This window comes from Rhinolophus sinicus, linkage group LG01, assembly GCF_036562045.2.
Source record: "Rhinolophus sinicus isolate RSC01 linkage group LG01, ASM3656204v1, whole genome shotgun sequence".
NCBI lineage: Eukaryota > Metazoa > Chordata > Mammalia > Chiroptera > Rhinolophidae > Rhinolophus > Rhinolophus sinicus.
In genome coordinates, this window is record NC_133751.1 from 108,595,739 (window position 1) to 108,610,508 (window position 14,770).

The window sequence follows — 14,770 nt, forward strand, 5'->3', positions numbered from 1 at the left end:
ATTAAAAATAGAACTACCTTATGACCCAGCAGCTCCACTCCTGGGTATTTATCCAAAGAAATCCAAAATTCTAATTTGAAAAGATATGTGCACCCTCACCTGAGAGTAAAGCACAGGTATAGTGGCCACTGTAATGAGAAGGTACATGAGACTGAAGAGCAAGACAGGCAACTCTACATGATATAACAGAATTTATTATAGGGTAAGTCACAGGAAGAACGTCAGAGCAGATGGCAGTCCACAGTCTGCACAGTTATTCTCTGCTACCAGACAGTAGTTACAGTAAATGTTTTATAGTATAGCTAGGGTGCTAATGATTGACAAGACAAAGGGCCACAAATGCAGTACGTGCCTGGAACCATACCTACTGGTAGTCTGATGATGGATAATTGCTTACAGTTGGCACCCACACCAGTTTGATATTTATCTCAGTTGTCATGCCATTCTGGCCATTACTGACAAGAATCTTTATAGGTACACTGTGTAAGTTTGAATAATATAAATAATCATTAACTGTATCTATGAGAATAGTTAGGTTACTAAAGAAATCACAGCATGAAAAACTTGAACCAAAAGTATCAGGTGCACAAAGATAGATAGAGTCAGTCTTATTCACATCAACATCTATGCATACTCCTATGTTCATTGCATTATTTACAATAACCGAAATAAGTGTCCACTGATAGATGAATGGATAAAGAAGAGATGGTACATATATACGATGGAATGTTACTCAGCCATAAAAAAGAATGAAATTTTACCATTTGCGACAACATGGGTGGCTATAGAGGGTACTATGATGAGTGAAATAAGACAGAGAAAGACAATTACCATATTTCACTTTTATGTGGAATCTAAGAAAACAAAATAAGTGAACAAAACAAACTCATAGATACAGTGGACATATTGATGGCTGCCAGATGGAAGGGGGTTGGGGGGTAGGGTGAAAATGGGGAAGGGAATAAGAAGTACAAATTGCCAGTTATAAAAATAGTCATGTTACTCTCTCAAGATCCATCCATGTTGTCACAAATGTTCCTATATCATCTTTTCTTACCCATAGACACAGACAATAGTTTAGTGGTTGCCAGAGGGTAAGGGGGGTGGGGGGTGGGAGATGAGGGTAAGGGGGATCAAATATATGGTGATGGAAGGAGAACTTACTCTGGGTGATGAACACACAATGGGATTTATAGATGATGTAATACAGAATTGTACACCTGAAATCTATGTAATTTTACTAACAATTGTCACCCCAATAAATTTAATTAAAAAAAAAAAAGTCATGTGATGTAAAGTACAGCACGGGGAATATAGTCAGTAATTTTCTAATAACTGTGTATGGTGCCAGGTGGGAGCGAGATTTATCGGGGTGATCACTTCGTAAAGTATAAAATGTCTGCTCACTCTGTTGTACACCTGATATTAATATAACGTATGTCGAAAAGCAAAACCAGCCTGAGCTGTTCATCGATGTCCTCCTGGTTCCTGGCCCTCAGCTGAAGGAAGCCTAGGGCCAGGAACCAGCTTTTCTTTAGTATGTTGAGTGCAGGGCATGGGGCAGGAGTAATGGGGTCACATCCCAGCCCTTGCTCAGCATGTGACCCTGTGCTTGGTGGCCTGAGACAGGCGTGCGGAAAGCTAGGGTGTCCCTTGCTGGGAAGGTATTCCTGCTCGTATGTGCACATGGATGTGTATGGGGGAGTGAGTGTGCATGTTTGTATGTGTGTATGTATACATACATGTGCATGTATGTGCTTATGTGTGCACATGCTGATGCAATGGTAAGACAGTGTCTTGTGTATGTATTTGGCTGTGTGAGGTCAGCAGGGTCTGAGAGTGTTTGTGGGTTCGGGTGTTGTTCAGTGGGCCCCATGTCAGATGTGGAGGGGGAGGCAGCCCCCTGAGGTCCATGCCTCTAGGCCTGCACTGAAACCAGGGGGTGTTCCCCATGCCTTCCTGCTTTCACACGTACAGGGGATCAGGTCACAGAGGGCTCCTCCAGCCTTGCCCCTCTACCCTCACACCCAGAGGGCTTGTGAAGCCAGGCGCCTGCCCTCACCTGGCTTAGTCTTCAGCCCACAATGACACATGGAGCACCAGGCATGTGTGCCCAAGACTGAGTGGCAAGCTCCAGAGTGTGTCCGGAGGGGACACAGGGCAAGTGAGTCGTGGTGAAGCGTTTGTCGAGGAGCAAGAGACCCAATCACCTGAGGCGTTTATACTGACAGCTGTGCATGTGTGTGTCTGCTTATGTGTGTGTGAAGAAGTTCTCAGGATGCTAAAGAAACCAACGGCAGGGACTCCCTGGGGGCTGGGAACACCTTGGGTGATATGGGACAATGGGAGGGAGCTTTTCTCTTGACATCTTTTTTATTTTACTTTTGAACCATGAGAATGCATTGGCTATTTAAGAAGGAAATTTTGTAAATACGTAAGTTACTGGGTTATTTTCTGAATATCCGAAAGGACCCCCACGCCCCACAGTGGAAGGACACCCTAAGGGAACACGCACTTTAGCAAATCCTCCATCCCAAGGTTGGGTGGGGTCAGAATGTTCTGGTTGGGGCTCATGTGCCTGGGATGACTATGGACATAAGAGGCCTGCAGCAAAGGGCAGGGCACAGAGCCATGTGAGCTGCCTGAGGCCTTAGGCAGGTCTAGCTTATCAGAGCCTCAGTTTTCTCATCTGTAAAATGGGGATAAGAAACTCCAGTTCTCCCAGAGGCTGGGGAGTGGTGGGCCTGAGGATTGAATGAGATCACATCAGCTCCCGAAGAGCCTCCCATCTGGTAGGGTAAGGCTGAGAACCCCGGATTTCCATGCCAGGAGGCTGGGCGGATCTAGTGGGAGCTGCATCTCCCCTGATGATGGGGTGCTGCCTGATGGTTCTGTCTGGGCACAGAGTGGGGATTTGGGAGGGGCTGCAGCACGCCCCTGCTTCCCGGCCTGTGCTGTGCCGTGCTCCCTGCCCACAGTGAACTGGGCCTGGGAATGATAGGGCGTGGCAGTTCCAGACACAACACCAAAGGCCACTGGGGCACGGGCTAGAGTGATGGTAGTAGGGGTCTCAGTGGGCCTCTCTCTCCAAGCCAGGCCTTTGTCCTTACAGCAAACTCATAGCCTGGCCCGTGTCTGACCCTGCAGCCCGCCAGGAACCCTCACCTTGAACATGCTCAGATCACTCCCACGTCCAGCCTTGACCCTTGCTTATCCCTTGCATGAAACCTCCCCTTCCTTCAACTTATCACTCAGACCTCAGCTCAGAGGTCACCTCTTCCTAAGGGCTTTTATTGGCTAGTGTCTGAGGGCAGCCCCTACCCCGTCACATCTGGCTTCCACCGTCTCATATACTTCCTTCTACTTTCTGACAGGTTTGTGTGCTCATCTAGTTTTCTCATTTGCCTCCTCCCTATTGCCCTGTGCTCTGAATTATGCCACCAATGATATCTAAAAGCCTCAGTTTCCTCATCTATAAATCAAGGATAAGAACATCTCACTGTTGCAGGGTGGTGGTGAGTGTGATGAGGCAGTCCTAAGCTCTTAGCGAGCCTGGCACCAAGTGGGGCTGCACGGTTAGCAGGTGGGACGAATCAGTCATTGTCCTAAAGTGGCCTGAGACATCCCCACCCCCTAAGAACCACTGCTCTAAATAAACCTTCTTAGTGTACAAATGGAGAAACCAAGTCCCAGAGAGGGTCAAGATGCCCTCTAGGTCTCACCCCCGGACCCCTGTCTGCTGCCCTGGGCTCTCTCTCCACACCTCTATTGGTGGGGGACATATAGACACCCCCCTATACTCAGCAGGGAATTTTCCAGACTGAGGTCCTGGGCAGGGCAAGCTGGCAGGACAGATGCGTGGACGTCAGCCTGGAACAGTCGCCTCACTGTGCCTAGTGGTGGGGCCCCCGGGCCGGCAAGCAGGGCTGCTTGGGGCTGAGTCGGGACAGGAAGGCTGAGGGTGGTAGACAGGAACCCTTTGTGGCCTTCTGTAGGCGGGGGCCTGAAGCCTGGGTAGGTGTGAAGCCCAGGTGTGAGCCAGCAGAAGCACCTCACGTCTGTCTGGTTTACGAGGTGCCTCCAGCCTGTCAGCTCCGGGGAGCTTCACACAGCCTCTGAGGCAGGAAGACCAGCCTGTCTGACAGGAGGTGAAGGGGAGGGTGAAGCAGCCAGAGCTGGGAACCCAGCAGGCCGTGTGAGCTGAGACAAGATCCCAAGGCAGCCTAGCATGGGGGAGAGGCATTCCTGGGTCCAAGGCCTGGTGCCACCTCACTTGCTCTGTCTCCACTGCAGAGCCCCAGAGGGGAAGGGTGACACACTGCACTCACTGACTCACCAGAGCCATGGCGGGGGCTGAACCCAGGCCTGGCCCTTGCCGGTGCGTGGTCTATCCAGCAGCCTGGCCAAGTGGTCAGGAGCACGAACCCAGCTCACTGCTGCCCATCTTCCCTGACATGGAGCAGGTATGGGCCCCTGCCCTCATCGCTGCTCAAACAGAGAAGCTTCTGGAGCCCTCAGAATGGCCAGACATTCACTGTCACAGTCCAGCCTCTTGGGTCAGCATCATGGGTACCCAGAGCCATAAAAACATTCCCTCCACATGACCCAGAAATTCCAGGAACGAGTCCTAAAGGAACATTGGTGGCTTTACACAAGGGCTGTGTTAAGGGGACATTCCCACACCCTTGTTTACGAGGGAGACCGGAGATGGGGCCAGTCTCCAGGGCAGGGAAGCATGCTGGGGTTCCAAGCAGCTTTCCACGGTGTGACGTCATGTGCAGGAATGTTTGAAGACCTGAAAACACACTCAAGAGGAGTGTTACGGGAGCTGCTGGTGTATATTTTCCAGAACAGAGAATATTTTTGTGTAACCAAAAAACATATATACCTGGTCACAGGCACACATTTAGGGAAGGGCCTGCCAGAGAGTATCCTCAACTATTAATACTGGTTACCCCCTAGGGATTAGGATGGTACGTAATTTTATTTTCCTTGTGCTCTGCTGCTACTTTTTACGGTTGATACGGTGAATGTGTATTACTTATTTAATAAGGGGGAGGGGGCAGAGGAACAAGGAGGTATGTGGCCTTCCTGCCTCTGGAAATGAGAGCAGATCCCACAGATACCCGTTCTGGGGCCTGTGGCCGTCTGGAGCACCTTGCTTCAAGCCTCTTCCCAGCTCATGCCCACACCCCAGACAGTCTTTAGCCACCCTCTGTTTTCTACAAACAAGCCCACTCACAGCAGCTCCTGGGGGCCTTGAGCTGACCTCCTGGGGAGGGACTAGTTGAGGGCCCCATCCCATGGCACACGACCACCAGTGCCTCCCTTCCCCCCGTTCAGCCCCTGCTTTCTCTATTTTTCCCCATTCCTTGTCAAGAACAAGTAAGGGCATCCCCTGTCCCAAGACACAGTAGCTCAGAGCCGCCTGTAGCAGTCTGGTCTTCACTGGGGACCTCCAGGCATTCCTTCCAGAACGCACAAGTGTGCTCTGTTTGAAACTGACAGAACATTCCAATCCTGGAGTGCTCTGGGGGATTAACTGTTTCCCTGTTAGACCCCTCTGGGGAGTCCCTTTAAAAACAAAGGTGCATGTGAACAGACATGTCACCACAGATTTGCAGATGGCAGATAAACACATGAAAAGATGGTCAACATCATTAGCTGTTGGTGAAGTGCAAACCAAAATCACAGTGAGCTATTACTACATACCTATCAGAATGGCTAAAATGAAAAAATAGTGACAGCACAAAACCCTGGCAGGATGCAAAGATACTAGATCACTCCTACCTTGCTGTTGGGAATGGAAAATGGTACACTCTGGGAGACAATTTTCCAAGTAAATGTCCGCTTACCTATGACACAGCTCTTGCACGCTTGGGCATTTATTTCAGAGAAATGAAGACTTATGTTCACACAAAACCCTGGGGGAGAATGTTCATAGCAGTTCTATTCATAACAGGTGCCAAACTGGAAACTGCCCAGGTGACCATTAGTGGGGGAATGGATAAACCCGTGGTGGCCCATCCACTAGTTCCATAAAAAGGTTAGGAGCTAGTGATACACACGCAGCAGCTTGGATGAATCTTCAGGGAAGCGTGCTGAGTGAAAAACGCCAGTCTTAAAATATTATATACTGTACAATTCCATTTCTGTAACATTCTTGAAATGAGAGAATTTTGGAGATGAAACAGATTGGTGGGAGGAAAGGTAGGTGAGGCTGCAGGGGGAGGGCAGCGTGGGCGAGCCTGGCAATGGGGCACTTCTGTAACTTGACCATGGTGGGGCTCACGCAGAGCTGCACACATGATAAAGTTACGTGGAGACATGGATGCACGCACACACACGTGCGTGTGCTGTGTGACGGGTGAAAGCTGCATAAGCCTGGTGGACTAGGCCAAGCAGGTCCCTGGTGTAGCTAATGGGCTATAGCTGTGCGAGATGTCACCAACTGGGGCAGGCTTGGGAGAGGTGCCTGAGACTTCCCTGGACATTTTGTTTTTCAGCTTCCTGTCAAAATGGTGATTTCAAAGTAAAGAGTTAAAATCAAACAGCAACAAAGAAAACCCAAGGTGCAGCAGCGCGCACTGAAGGTTCTGACCTAATTCATCTGGGTCAGGGCTCAGGCATCAGTATTTCTTAAAAGTGCCCCTGTGTCTACCGGATAGCCAGGGAAGAAACACCAACTGGCCGCTCTCATTCACATTCAACAGAGGGAAACAGACCACAGAGGGGAAGGGCTTTCCCCAAGGCCACATAGCTGTCACGGAAGGAAGGGGGGGACTGCAGGCTCCCCTGAGCCATGGCCTTGGTCTTCTCTGCTGCTCCAGGCTGGGGCCAGAGGTTGGGGCTGAACCAGGAGGTTTGGGTTTTTTTAGTTTAATGTAAATTTTTACTGACATAGTGTCCAACTTGTTGAATTATCAGAAACTGAACGGGAGCTAACTAGCATCCAGGAGCCCCTCGTGCTCTGCCAGTCACCACCTTCACCCCTCCTGACTTTTTACAACACAGAGCAGTTTTTCCTGTCCTTGAACTTTGTGTATTTGCTTGGGTGCTGGTTAGAAGCTGTGGGACTGGTGCAGCCAGTTTATTCTGAAGGAAAAAGAAATGAGCTCCCCAGGAGCCAGATAAAGTAGGGCTGGGGGCGGGGAGCAGCGTCTGAGAGAGCATTCACTGGCCGTCTGCAGGCAGTCACCTGGTCCAGAAGGTGTTATTTGTTCCTTGAGCCTGAACCAAAGGCCATAGGAGGAGCTGGAGCCCTGCCCAGGTGATCAAGAGCTGTGTTCACGAGCCTGCTCCAGGGTCCCTCAAAGATCCTGGGGTCCCTGAGCAGGGGGAGGTAAAGTAACGCCAGCAGGGGGAACGAAGGGAGGAAGTTGGACTTGGGGCTGAGCAAATCACCTCTGAGAGCCCCAGTTTCCCCATATGTAAAATGAGGATTTTATATATGTAAATAAAACAAATACCTATTAATATAGAATTGTTGTGTTAACATAACACGTTAATATTGCATTTGGATACTGTTGGTATCACACACTAATATAACCTGTATTGTATATGAAGTGTAATATGAGCTGAGCTGAATAATGTACTAATCTTTTGAATTCTGTACTAGTCATAGCTGCCATTTACGGAATGCAGACTCTGCCTGGCACTGTTCCAGCTGCTTTAAATATAGTAACCCATTTAATCTTCCCAAAGCATTACGGGTGAGCCACCTGGAGGTTCATTAACTTGCCCATTAACTTGAGCGTAGCATGTAGCAAAGCAGGGATCTGGAACCTGGCCCCCTTGGCTCTGCAGCTCACATCTTAACTTTTAAGTGCTAACGTCTCAACATACACCGTTATCTGTGTGTGTCTCAAATATGTATGCCTAGCACTTCCTGGCTCACAAAATGTATTCTGTGGGCGATATCTCATCTTTCTTCCAACGTCTATGTGAGGTGGAGCTATTACCTCATGTTCCAGATGAGGGGCCTGGAGCTTAAGGAGGGTTTGTCACGTCTCAGAGTGGAAATGGGGTTTGAGCCCAGGCAGTTGGTTTCAGATCCAGGTACGCCTGGCCTGGAGGCCTCCCTGAGCACTTCGGGCCTTTCCTACTTGGCCTGTGCCTCTCCCATTCGCTGCCAGGCTGAGCCGCGAAGGAGGGTAGTGGGGAGAACGGGGCCTCGGTATGTGCTGACAGGGCTGCATGGACCCAGTGGGGAGCAGGCAGAGGGCGGGTCTCCATTCAGAGCCAGTCCTAGCTGGGCTGACAGGGAGTCAGAGACACCAGGAGGGGGACTACCAAGTGGTTGAGACCACCAAGGGGTTCCCAGAGGTGCGCAGGGATGTGGCTGGGAGGAGTGGAGGGCCCAGGCCGGGGCCACCGCCTACCATGGGGTTTAGGGTAGGACCACAGCACCATTCAGGCCCCTCAGGCCCCTGAGGGCAGGCCGTGTGAAGGCAAGTACACATGTGAAGTCCCCGCCTCCACTGTTTGCTTCGGTGACAGTACCATCCGGTTGGAAAATCGTGTGCACCCCTCAGTACCTTGAACCCATGTATCACCACGTGCTACAGAGTCACCGTGCCTTTCTCGTGGGCTACACTGAAGGTTAAGTGCGTTGATACCTGTGAAGTGTTAACACCAATGCCTAGTACATAGCAACTACTCAAAAAAATTCATTGTTATGAGGGAAGTGGGAGATAGAAGAAGGGAGGAAAGGAAGGAGGGTAAGAGGGAGGGAGGGAGGGAAGAAAGAGTCTGCCCAGGGGCATGGAGGCGAAGGCAGAGGCACACAGGAGCTGACACTTGAGCGGGGTTTCACAGGGTGAATAAGAGCTTGCTGCAAGACAAAGAGGCAGGGAATGGAATGATGTCCCACGTACACGGCGCCCTAAACCACACTCTCAGCATTTGTAAAGGGGGGGGGGGCATGATCCCATGTGCCTCACGAGGTTCATGCAAGTTAGGTGAGGGAGAATTTGAAAACCATCTAGCAGGGGGTGCCTGCTGCAGGCCAGGGTGTTGCCATGATGTCGTCAGAGCAGGGCTGGAGCTGGGACCTGGATCCCATGCCATGGCCAGGCAGCCTGGGGCCCGGGCACAATGAGCTCTGGGAACCCTGGCACCATTTTCTGTACCCTCGCATCCATCATAGGAGTACTGCCTCACATGGCACACCTGCATTTGAGTGTCCCGGCAGGGGGATGACAGCTGGGTCCCCTGTCCAGACTTGGGGCTTTCCAACAGCCAGAATGCCTCACCACACCAAGCGTGGGTCCTGGCATGGGAGGAAGGAAAGGCCTGCCTTGCCAGCCCTGCCCTGTCTCCCTCTGAGACGACTGTCACCCATCCAGAGTGGGCACAGGACAGTGAACAGTGCAAGGAAGTGACTGGAAGGCATCCTGACCCCACCCTTCACACCCTCTTTTCTTCTTGATCTTTGGCAAGGCCTGCTTGGCACAGCAGCAGGTGCTGACCCCACGGTGTGCAGGCACTCTGGCTCCAGGCGAGCGGAGCCCATCTGCGGCTTCTTCATCTGGGGATGAGAAGGAGGAGGCACCTGGGCAGGGCTTGGTTCTGGGGCATCTAACCTGCTCAGCATGGGGTCCAGCCGCCAGCCGTGCTTTAGCTGGACAGGAAGTAGCAGAATAGCAGGTCAGTGCACAGATGTGGAAGGGGGAGCCTCCATCAGGGCTCTCGTGAAGGCAAGTAGGGAAACTGAGGCTTACACTCAGCTGATCATGGCAGGCACCCAGCGTGGGCTCAGAATAGCAGCATCCACAGTGCCAAGCACAGGGCACACAAAGCAGATACCAGGCCTCTGAGGCACTAGGCAGGGGAGAGTGGGTGGGCAGTACCACGGGAAGGGTGGCGTCCCACTGCAGAAGGCATCAGAGGAGAGGGGCAGGCCAGGGACATCGCCTCCAGGAGTGTCCTGTGTCACAGCAGCTGCTCCTGAGGAGACAGGATAGGCAGTGCCGGGGTAGCCAGGCCCATGCCTGGGGGAGGTGTGTCCCAGGCCCAGAGGCTTTCAGGCAGAACAGACAGAGGCTCTTGTTTCTCCACAGTCATTCCAGATCCATTGTTTGCCCCTTGAGCGATGTACTGTTACTTATTCCCTTTTCACAAATGAGGAAGCGAAGGCACAGAGAGCTAAAGGTACTTACACTAAATCCATGGCTAGTTCGGGGTGGGATGGGATCTGACCCCAGGTGGGGCTGGCTTTGGGCCCAGATCCAGAGCTGAAAGCAGGGGCTCCCAGGCATGGCGGTGGTGCGCCCCACCTGTAGTCTGCGAGGACTCCAGGGCCTCTTGGGGAAGGAGCTTGGTGAATCGCACCCGACTCTCAGTCCTGCCCAAGTCTGAGCTGTTAGACCCTGCCATGATGTTCCCCTCTGAACCTGTTTTTTCAGCCATGAGGGGGCACAGGGAGCGATCCTTCCCCATCTCTGGCAGCACTCACCATCTCTGGCCCACGGCTTGTAGGTTTATAGCAGGGGACAGGATCAAGGAGACACTGTCCCAGCCATGACTAGTCCCCTCAGCGAGGCCAACAGTGACCAGAACACACGAGGCTCTGCCTTCAGGGAGGGGACACTGATGGGAAGACAGGCAGGGAACAAGCAAACAGACAGATGGTTCAGCTCCTTTCCTGTGGGGCTCTGAAGAGAGAAAAGGGGGCAGTAGAGTGAGCATATTGCAGGGCAGGCTACTGCTGTAGGTGGGTGTCGTGTGGGAGACCCTGCTCGCTGCGCCATTTGTCATGCAGGGAGGCCTGCGGGGTCTCTGCTCCCGCTCCCCATACAAGAACGCAGGATATGGTGAGGCCAAAAAGGAACACCCACGGAGCCATAGGTAGGGGAATCATAACCACTATATTCTCTCTGGCGGCACTATACTCTCACTGGAGGCTGGATCCACACTGTCCGCAAACCGCCATCCGTGCTTGCCAGCCCAGCCGCCATCTTCTTGCTAGCCCCCATTTTTCTCTCTCTTTCCTCCTCTCCTCTCTGCTAGCGTAGCCACAGCAGTTATATTAGTGGCCAATGGCTCACTGGTTACAGCTGACGGCCAACTAGCCACAGCTGATGGCCATGCAATCACAGTTGGCCATTTACTACCTGAGCCAGCACCTGTCTATGTGAGGCCGAGAGCCTGGAAACTACTTTCTGGGGCTCTGCCCCCACACTCCACCCCTACAGGCTCTCGCCTCACAATCTACTCGACAAGCGTCTTCTGCGAGGGGACCTGTGCGAGGAGCCTGGGGGTGAATGCAATATCCTGGACATAGCCAGGCTCTCTGGGCACAGCCAGGGTTTCTCAGGGCACCACCAGTGCTTCTGGGTACGGCCAGACTTCCTGGACTTCTTAAGGTACCACCTGTCTTCCCGGACACAGCCAGGGTATCTTCAGGGCTCAGCCAGACTTCCTGGACTCAGCCAGGGCGCTCAGGGCACTGCCACTCTCTCTGGGCCTCTCAGGGTACCCTGCTGGAACAATAGCGACTCACAATCAAGGTGCTTACATATTCTCAATGGTGGCCAGTCAAAACACAAAAGCAAATATCCCCCAGTTCCACTACATGGTGGTATGTTCCCAAGCAAACAGTCAAGCGGTCCATTAAATTAGGGATGGAAAGCAATTCCCCATAGTCCATAGTCATTCGCCAGGGCTGTCCTGGGGGTGAGGGATGACCTTGACCTCACCCTCATCTCCCACGGAGGACTCAGCAAGCGTTACCTCCTGGGACTATAAGTCCTGCATCCGGGCTGCCTGAGCAGGAACTTCCCCGGCCCACAGGGCTGCAACGACCTTCGCTTTCTCCGGCCTGTGCTGGTTGGGGAACCGTCCACATCTTTCCACCTCTCCACGGGGCTCCATCTCTGCAGCAGCTGCATGGCTTTTCCTGTGCTGGTGGGAGAACCGTCCACGTCCTCCCACCCCTCCACGGGGGTCCAGCTCTCCGGCAGCTGCTCCTCCTGGTCTTCCTGAGACTGAGTGTTCATACACACAAACTGCTCCACCGTCCTTTGGAGAGCTTTGGCCAGCACCATACCCTGCTCGCTGCACCATTTGTCATGCAGGGAGGCCTGCGGGGTCTCTGCTCCCGCTCCCCATACAAGAACGCAGGATATGGTGAGGCCAAAAAGGAACACCCACGGAGCCATAGGTAGGGGAGTCATACCACTATATTCTCTCTGGCGGCACTATACTCTCACTGGAGGCTGGATCCACACTGTCCGCAAACTGCCATCCACACTTGCCAGCCCAGCCGCCATCTTCTTGCTAGGCCCCATCTTCCTTCTCTCTTCCTCCGCTAGCGTAGCCACAGCAGTTATATTAGTGGCCAATGGCTCACTGGTTACAGCTGACGGCCATGCAATCACAGTTGGCCATTTACTACCTGAGCCAGCACCTGTCTATGTGAGGCTGAGAGCCTGGAAACTACTTTCTGGGGCTCTGCCCCCACAGTGGGGAAGGTCTGTGACTTGGAAAGTGAGTGTCAAGTGTGGTGATTGGGGGCAGAACATTCCATACAGAGGGAACAGCAAGTGCAAAGGCCTAGGGGTGGGAATGCGATGGGCGTGTTGCAGGAGCAGCGAGTCAGGGGGAGTAGGACGAGAGTAAGGTCAGGAGTCAGAGGACAGCTCACACATGGGAAGGGGAGGTCTGCGGCAGGGGGACCTGTGGGCAGAGCTGAGAGCTGGCAGGCCCAGGCCTCAGTTGGGTCAATCAGCTATGACTGCAAAGATCTACTGGGAGACTCCCTATGAGACCTTGGGCCTCAGCTTTCCCACTGAAAAGAGTGCAGTTGGACTTGATGTTGCCAACAGCCCCTTGTGACTGAGCCCTCCGAACTGCATGGAGTAGAGACAGGGCAGCTTCTTGGCTGACCCACCCATCAGAGGGAAAGAAAGCACATGGTTTCTTGCATGTGGGCACCAAATGCTTTTCCAGGGCTGCCCACCTACCCCAGGACCCGTCCTGGGGCCACCAGAGTGCTGTATGGGGGGCATCAGTAACCCTGTCTCACTTTTCCCACCTCAGGAGCTCCCTGGAGATCAGAAGCAGCCTCTCCACTGACCACTGCAGGTACTGTTGCACTCTCCTCTGTAGGCCCACTCGAGCCACTGGGCCCACGCTTCCCATCTGCACCTAGGATAGGTCCCAAGCAGCCCTTAGGGGAAATTAGCCCCGCTATTTGGCCCTACAATTCTTCCAGGGACTAGGGATACTGCTGACACGTGCCCTGAGAACAAGGACAGCTAAGAGTGGTGCCCCCAAATACCAGGGCTCAGCTGAAGGTCCCCTAAGGACAAGGGCTCAGCTGAAGGTCCCCCACGGACCAGGGCTCAGCAGAAGGTCCCCTAAATACCAGGGTTCAGCTGAAGGTCCCCCAAGGACCAGGGTTCAGCTGAAGGTCCCCCAAGGACAAGGGCTCAGCTGAAGGTCCCCCACGGACCAGGGCTCAGCAGAAGGTCCCCTAAATACCAGGGTTCAGCTGAAGGTCCCCCAAGGACCAGGGTTCAGCTGAAGGTCCCCCAAGGACAAGGGCTCGGCTGAAGGTCCCCCATGGACCAGGGCTCAGCAGAAGGTCCCCCAAGGACCAGGGTTCAGCTGAAGGTCCCCCAAGGACCAGGGCTCAGCTGAAGGTCCCCCATGGACCAGGGCTCAGCAGAAGGTCCCCCAAGGACCAGGGTTCAGCTGAAGGTCCCCCAAGGATCAGGGCTCAGCTGAAGGTCCCCCAAGGACCAGGGTTCAGCTGAAGGTCCCCCAAGGACAAGGGCTCAGCTGAAGGTCCCCCACGGACCAGGGCTCAGCAGAAGGTCCCCCAAGGACCAGGGTTCAGCTGAAGGTCCCCCAAGGACCAGGGCTCAGCTGAAGGTCCCCCAAGGACCAGGGCTCAGCTGAAGGTCCCCCAAGGACCAGGGCTCAGCAGGAGGTCCCCCAAGGACCAGGGCTCAGCAGGAGGTCCCCCAAGGACCAGGGTTCAGCTGAAGGTCCCCCACGGACAAGGGCTCAGCAGAAGGTCCCCAAAACACCAAGGTCCCCCAAATACCAGGGCTCAGCCAAAAGTCACCTGAGGACTAGAGCTTAGCTGAAGGTTCTACAAGGACCAGGGCTCAGATGATAGTTCTTCTGAGATCCCAGGCTGGTGTTCTGCAAAGGGCTGGCCTAGAGCAGCCCAAAGGTGAAGCCCATGGGTCCCACTGATTTTTTTATTGTACTTGGTGGAGGCAGCAGCTGTCTAAGGGTCTCTGCCCTCATGTGTCTTTTATCTTAATGCTTCCATGAGATGTCTTCAGAAGAACGCATTGTCTGATTTTACAAGAAAGGGTTGGAGGCCGCGGCATAGAGGATGGATGGAAGCACAGGTCTCTGCTTGCAGTCTAGTGGGTGAATCAGGGAAAGACAAATAACAGGCAGCAGGCCCTGGAGTGGGGCTGGCACAGGGGCGAGGCCCGGGCAGCGGTGTGGATCAGGGAAGAGAAGCCGTCTGCACTGCATTGCAGAGGTAACTAGAAGTTGGCTGGGGGTCGTTGTTGAGGGCCCCAGGGAGGGGCAGCTTTGTGAGGACCTGTGAAGAGCAGACATGACCAGCACGTGGGGAGTGAGGACAATGGAGGCAGAGGGTCAGGCGCAGCCGAGTCCCATGGAGGAGTGTGGCCTCTGTGAGAGGGGCTCTGAGCAAGCCTGAAAGGAGGCTCAGAGGCAGTGGACACACCACGCAGGGCCGGCCCCATGTGTTGGGGTGCAATGGGCACTATTGGCTTAT

General features: G+C 53.4%; 1 protein-coding gene across 12 annotated transcripts in view; it reads left to right on the forward strand.

Annotated features, from left to right (window-relative positions):
• The window catches only part of IQSEC1 (IQ motif and Sec7 domain ArfGEF 1), a 489,184-nt gene that overhangs the window by 315,080 nt on the left and 159,334 nt on the right, over positions 1-14,770 (forward strand). For 6 of the 12 annotated variants that reach the window (XM_074334136.1, XM_074334125.1, XM_074334204.1 and 3 more), the window contains exon 3: positions 13,042-13,086. The exons of the other annotated variants lie outside the window; for them this stretch is intronic. In XM_074334136.1, coding sequence (XP_074190237.1) covers positions 13,042-13,086 — 45 coding nt within the window. The remainder of the gene's footprint in view (positions 1-13,041; positions 13,087-14,770) is intronic. 12 annotated transcript variants of the gene reach the window in all.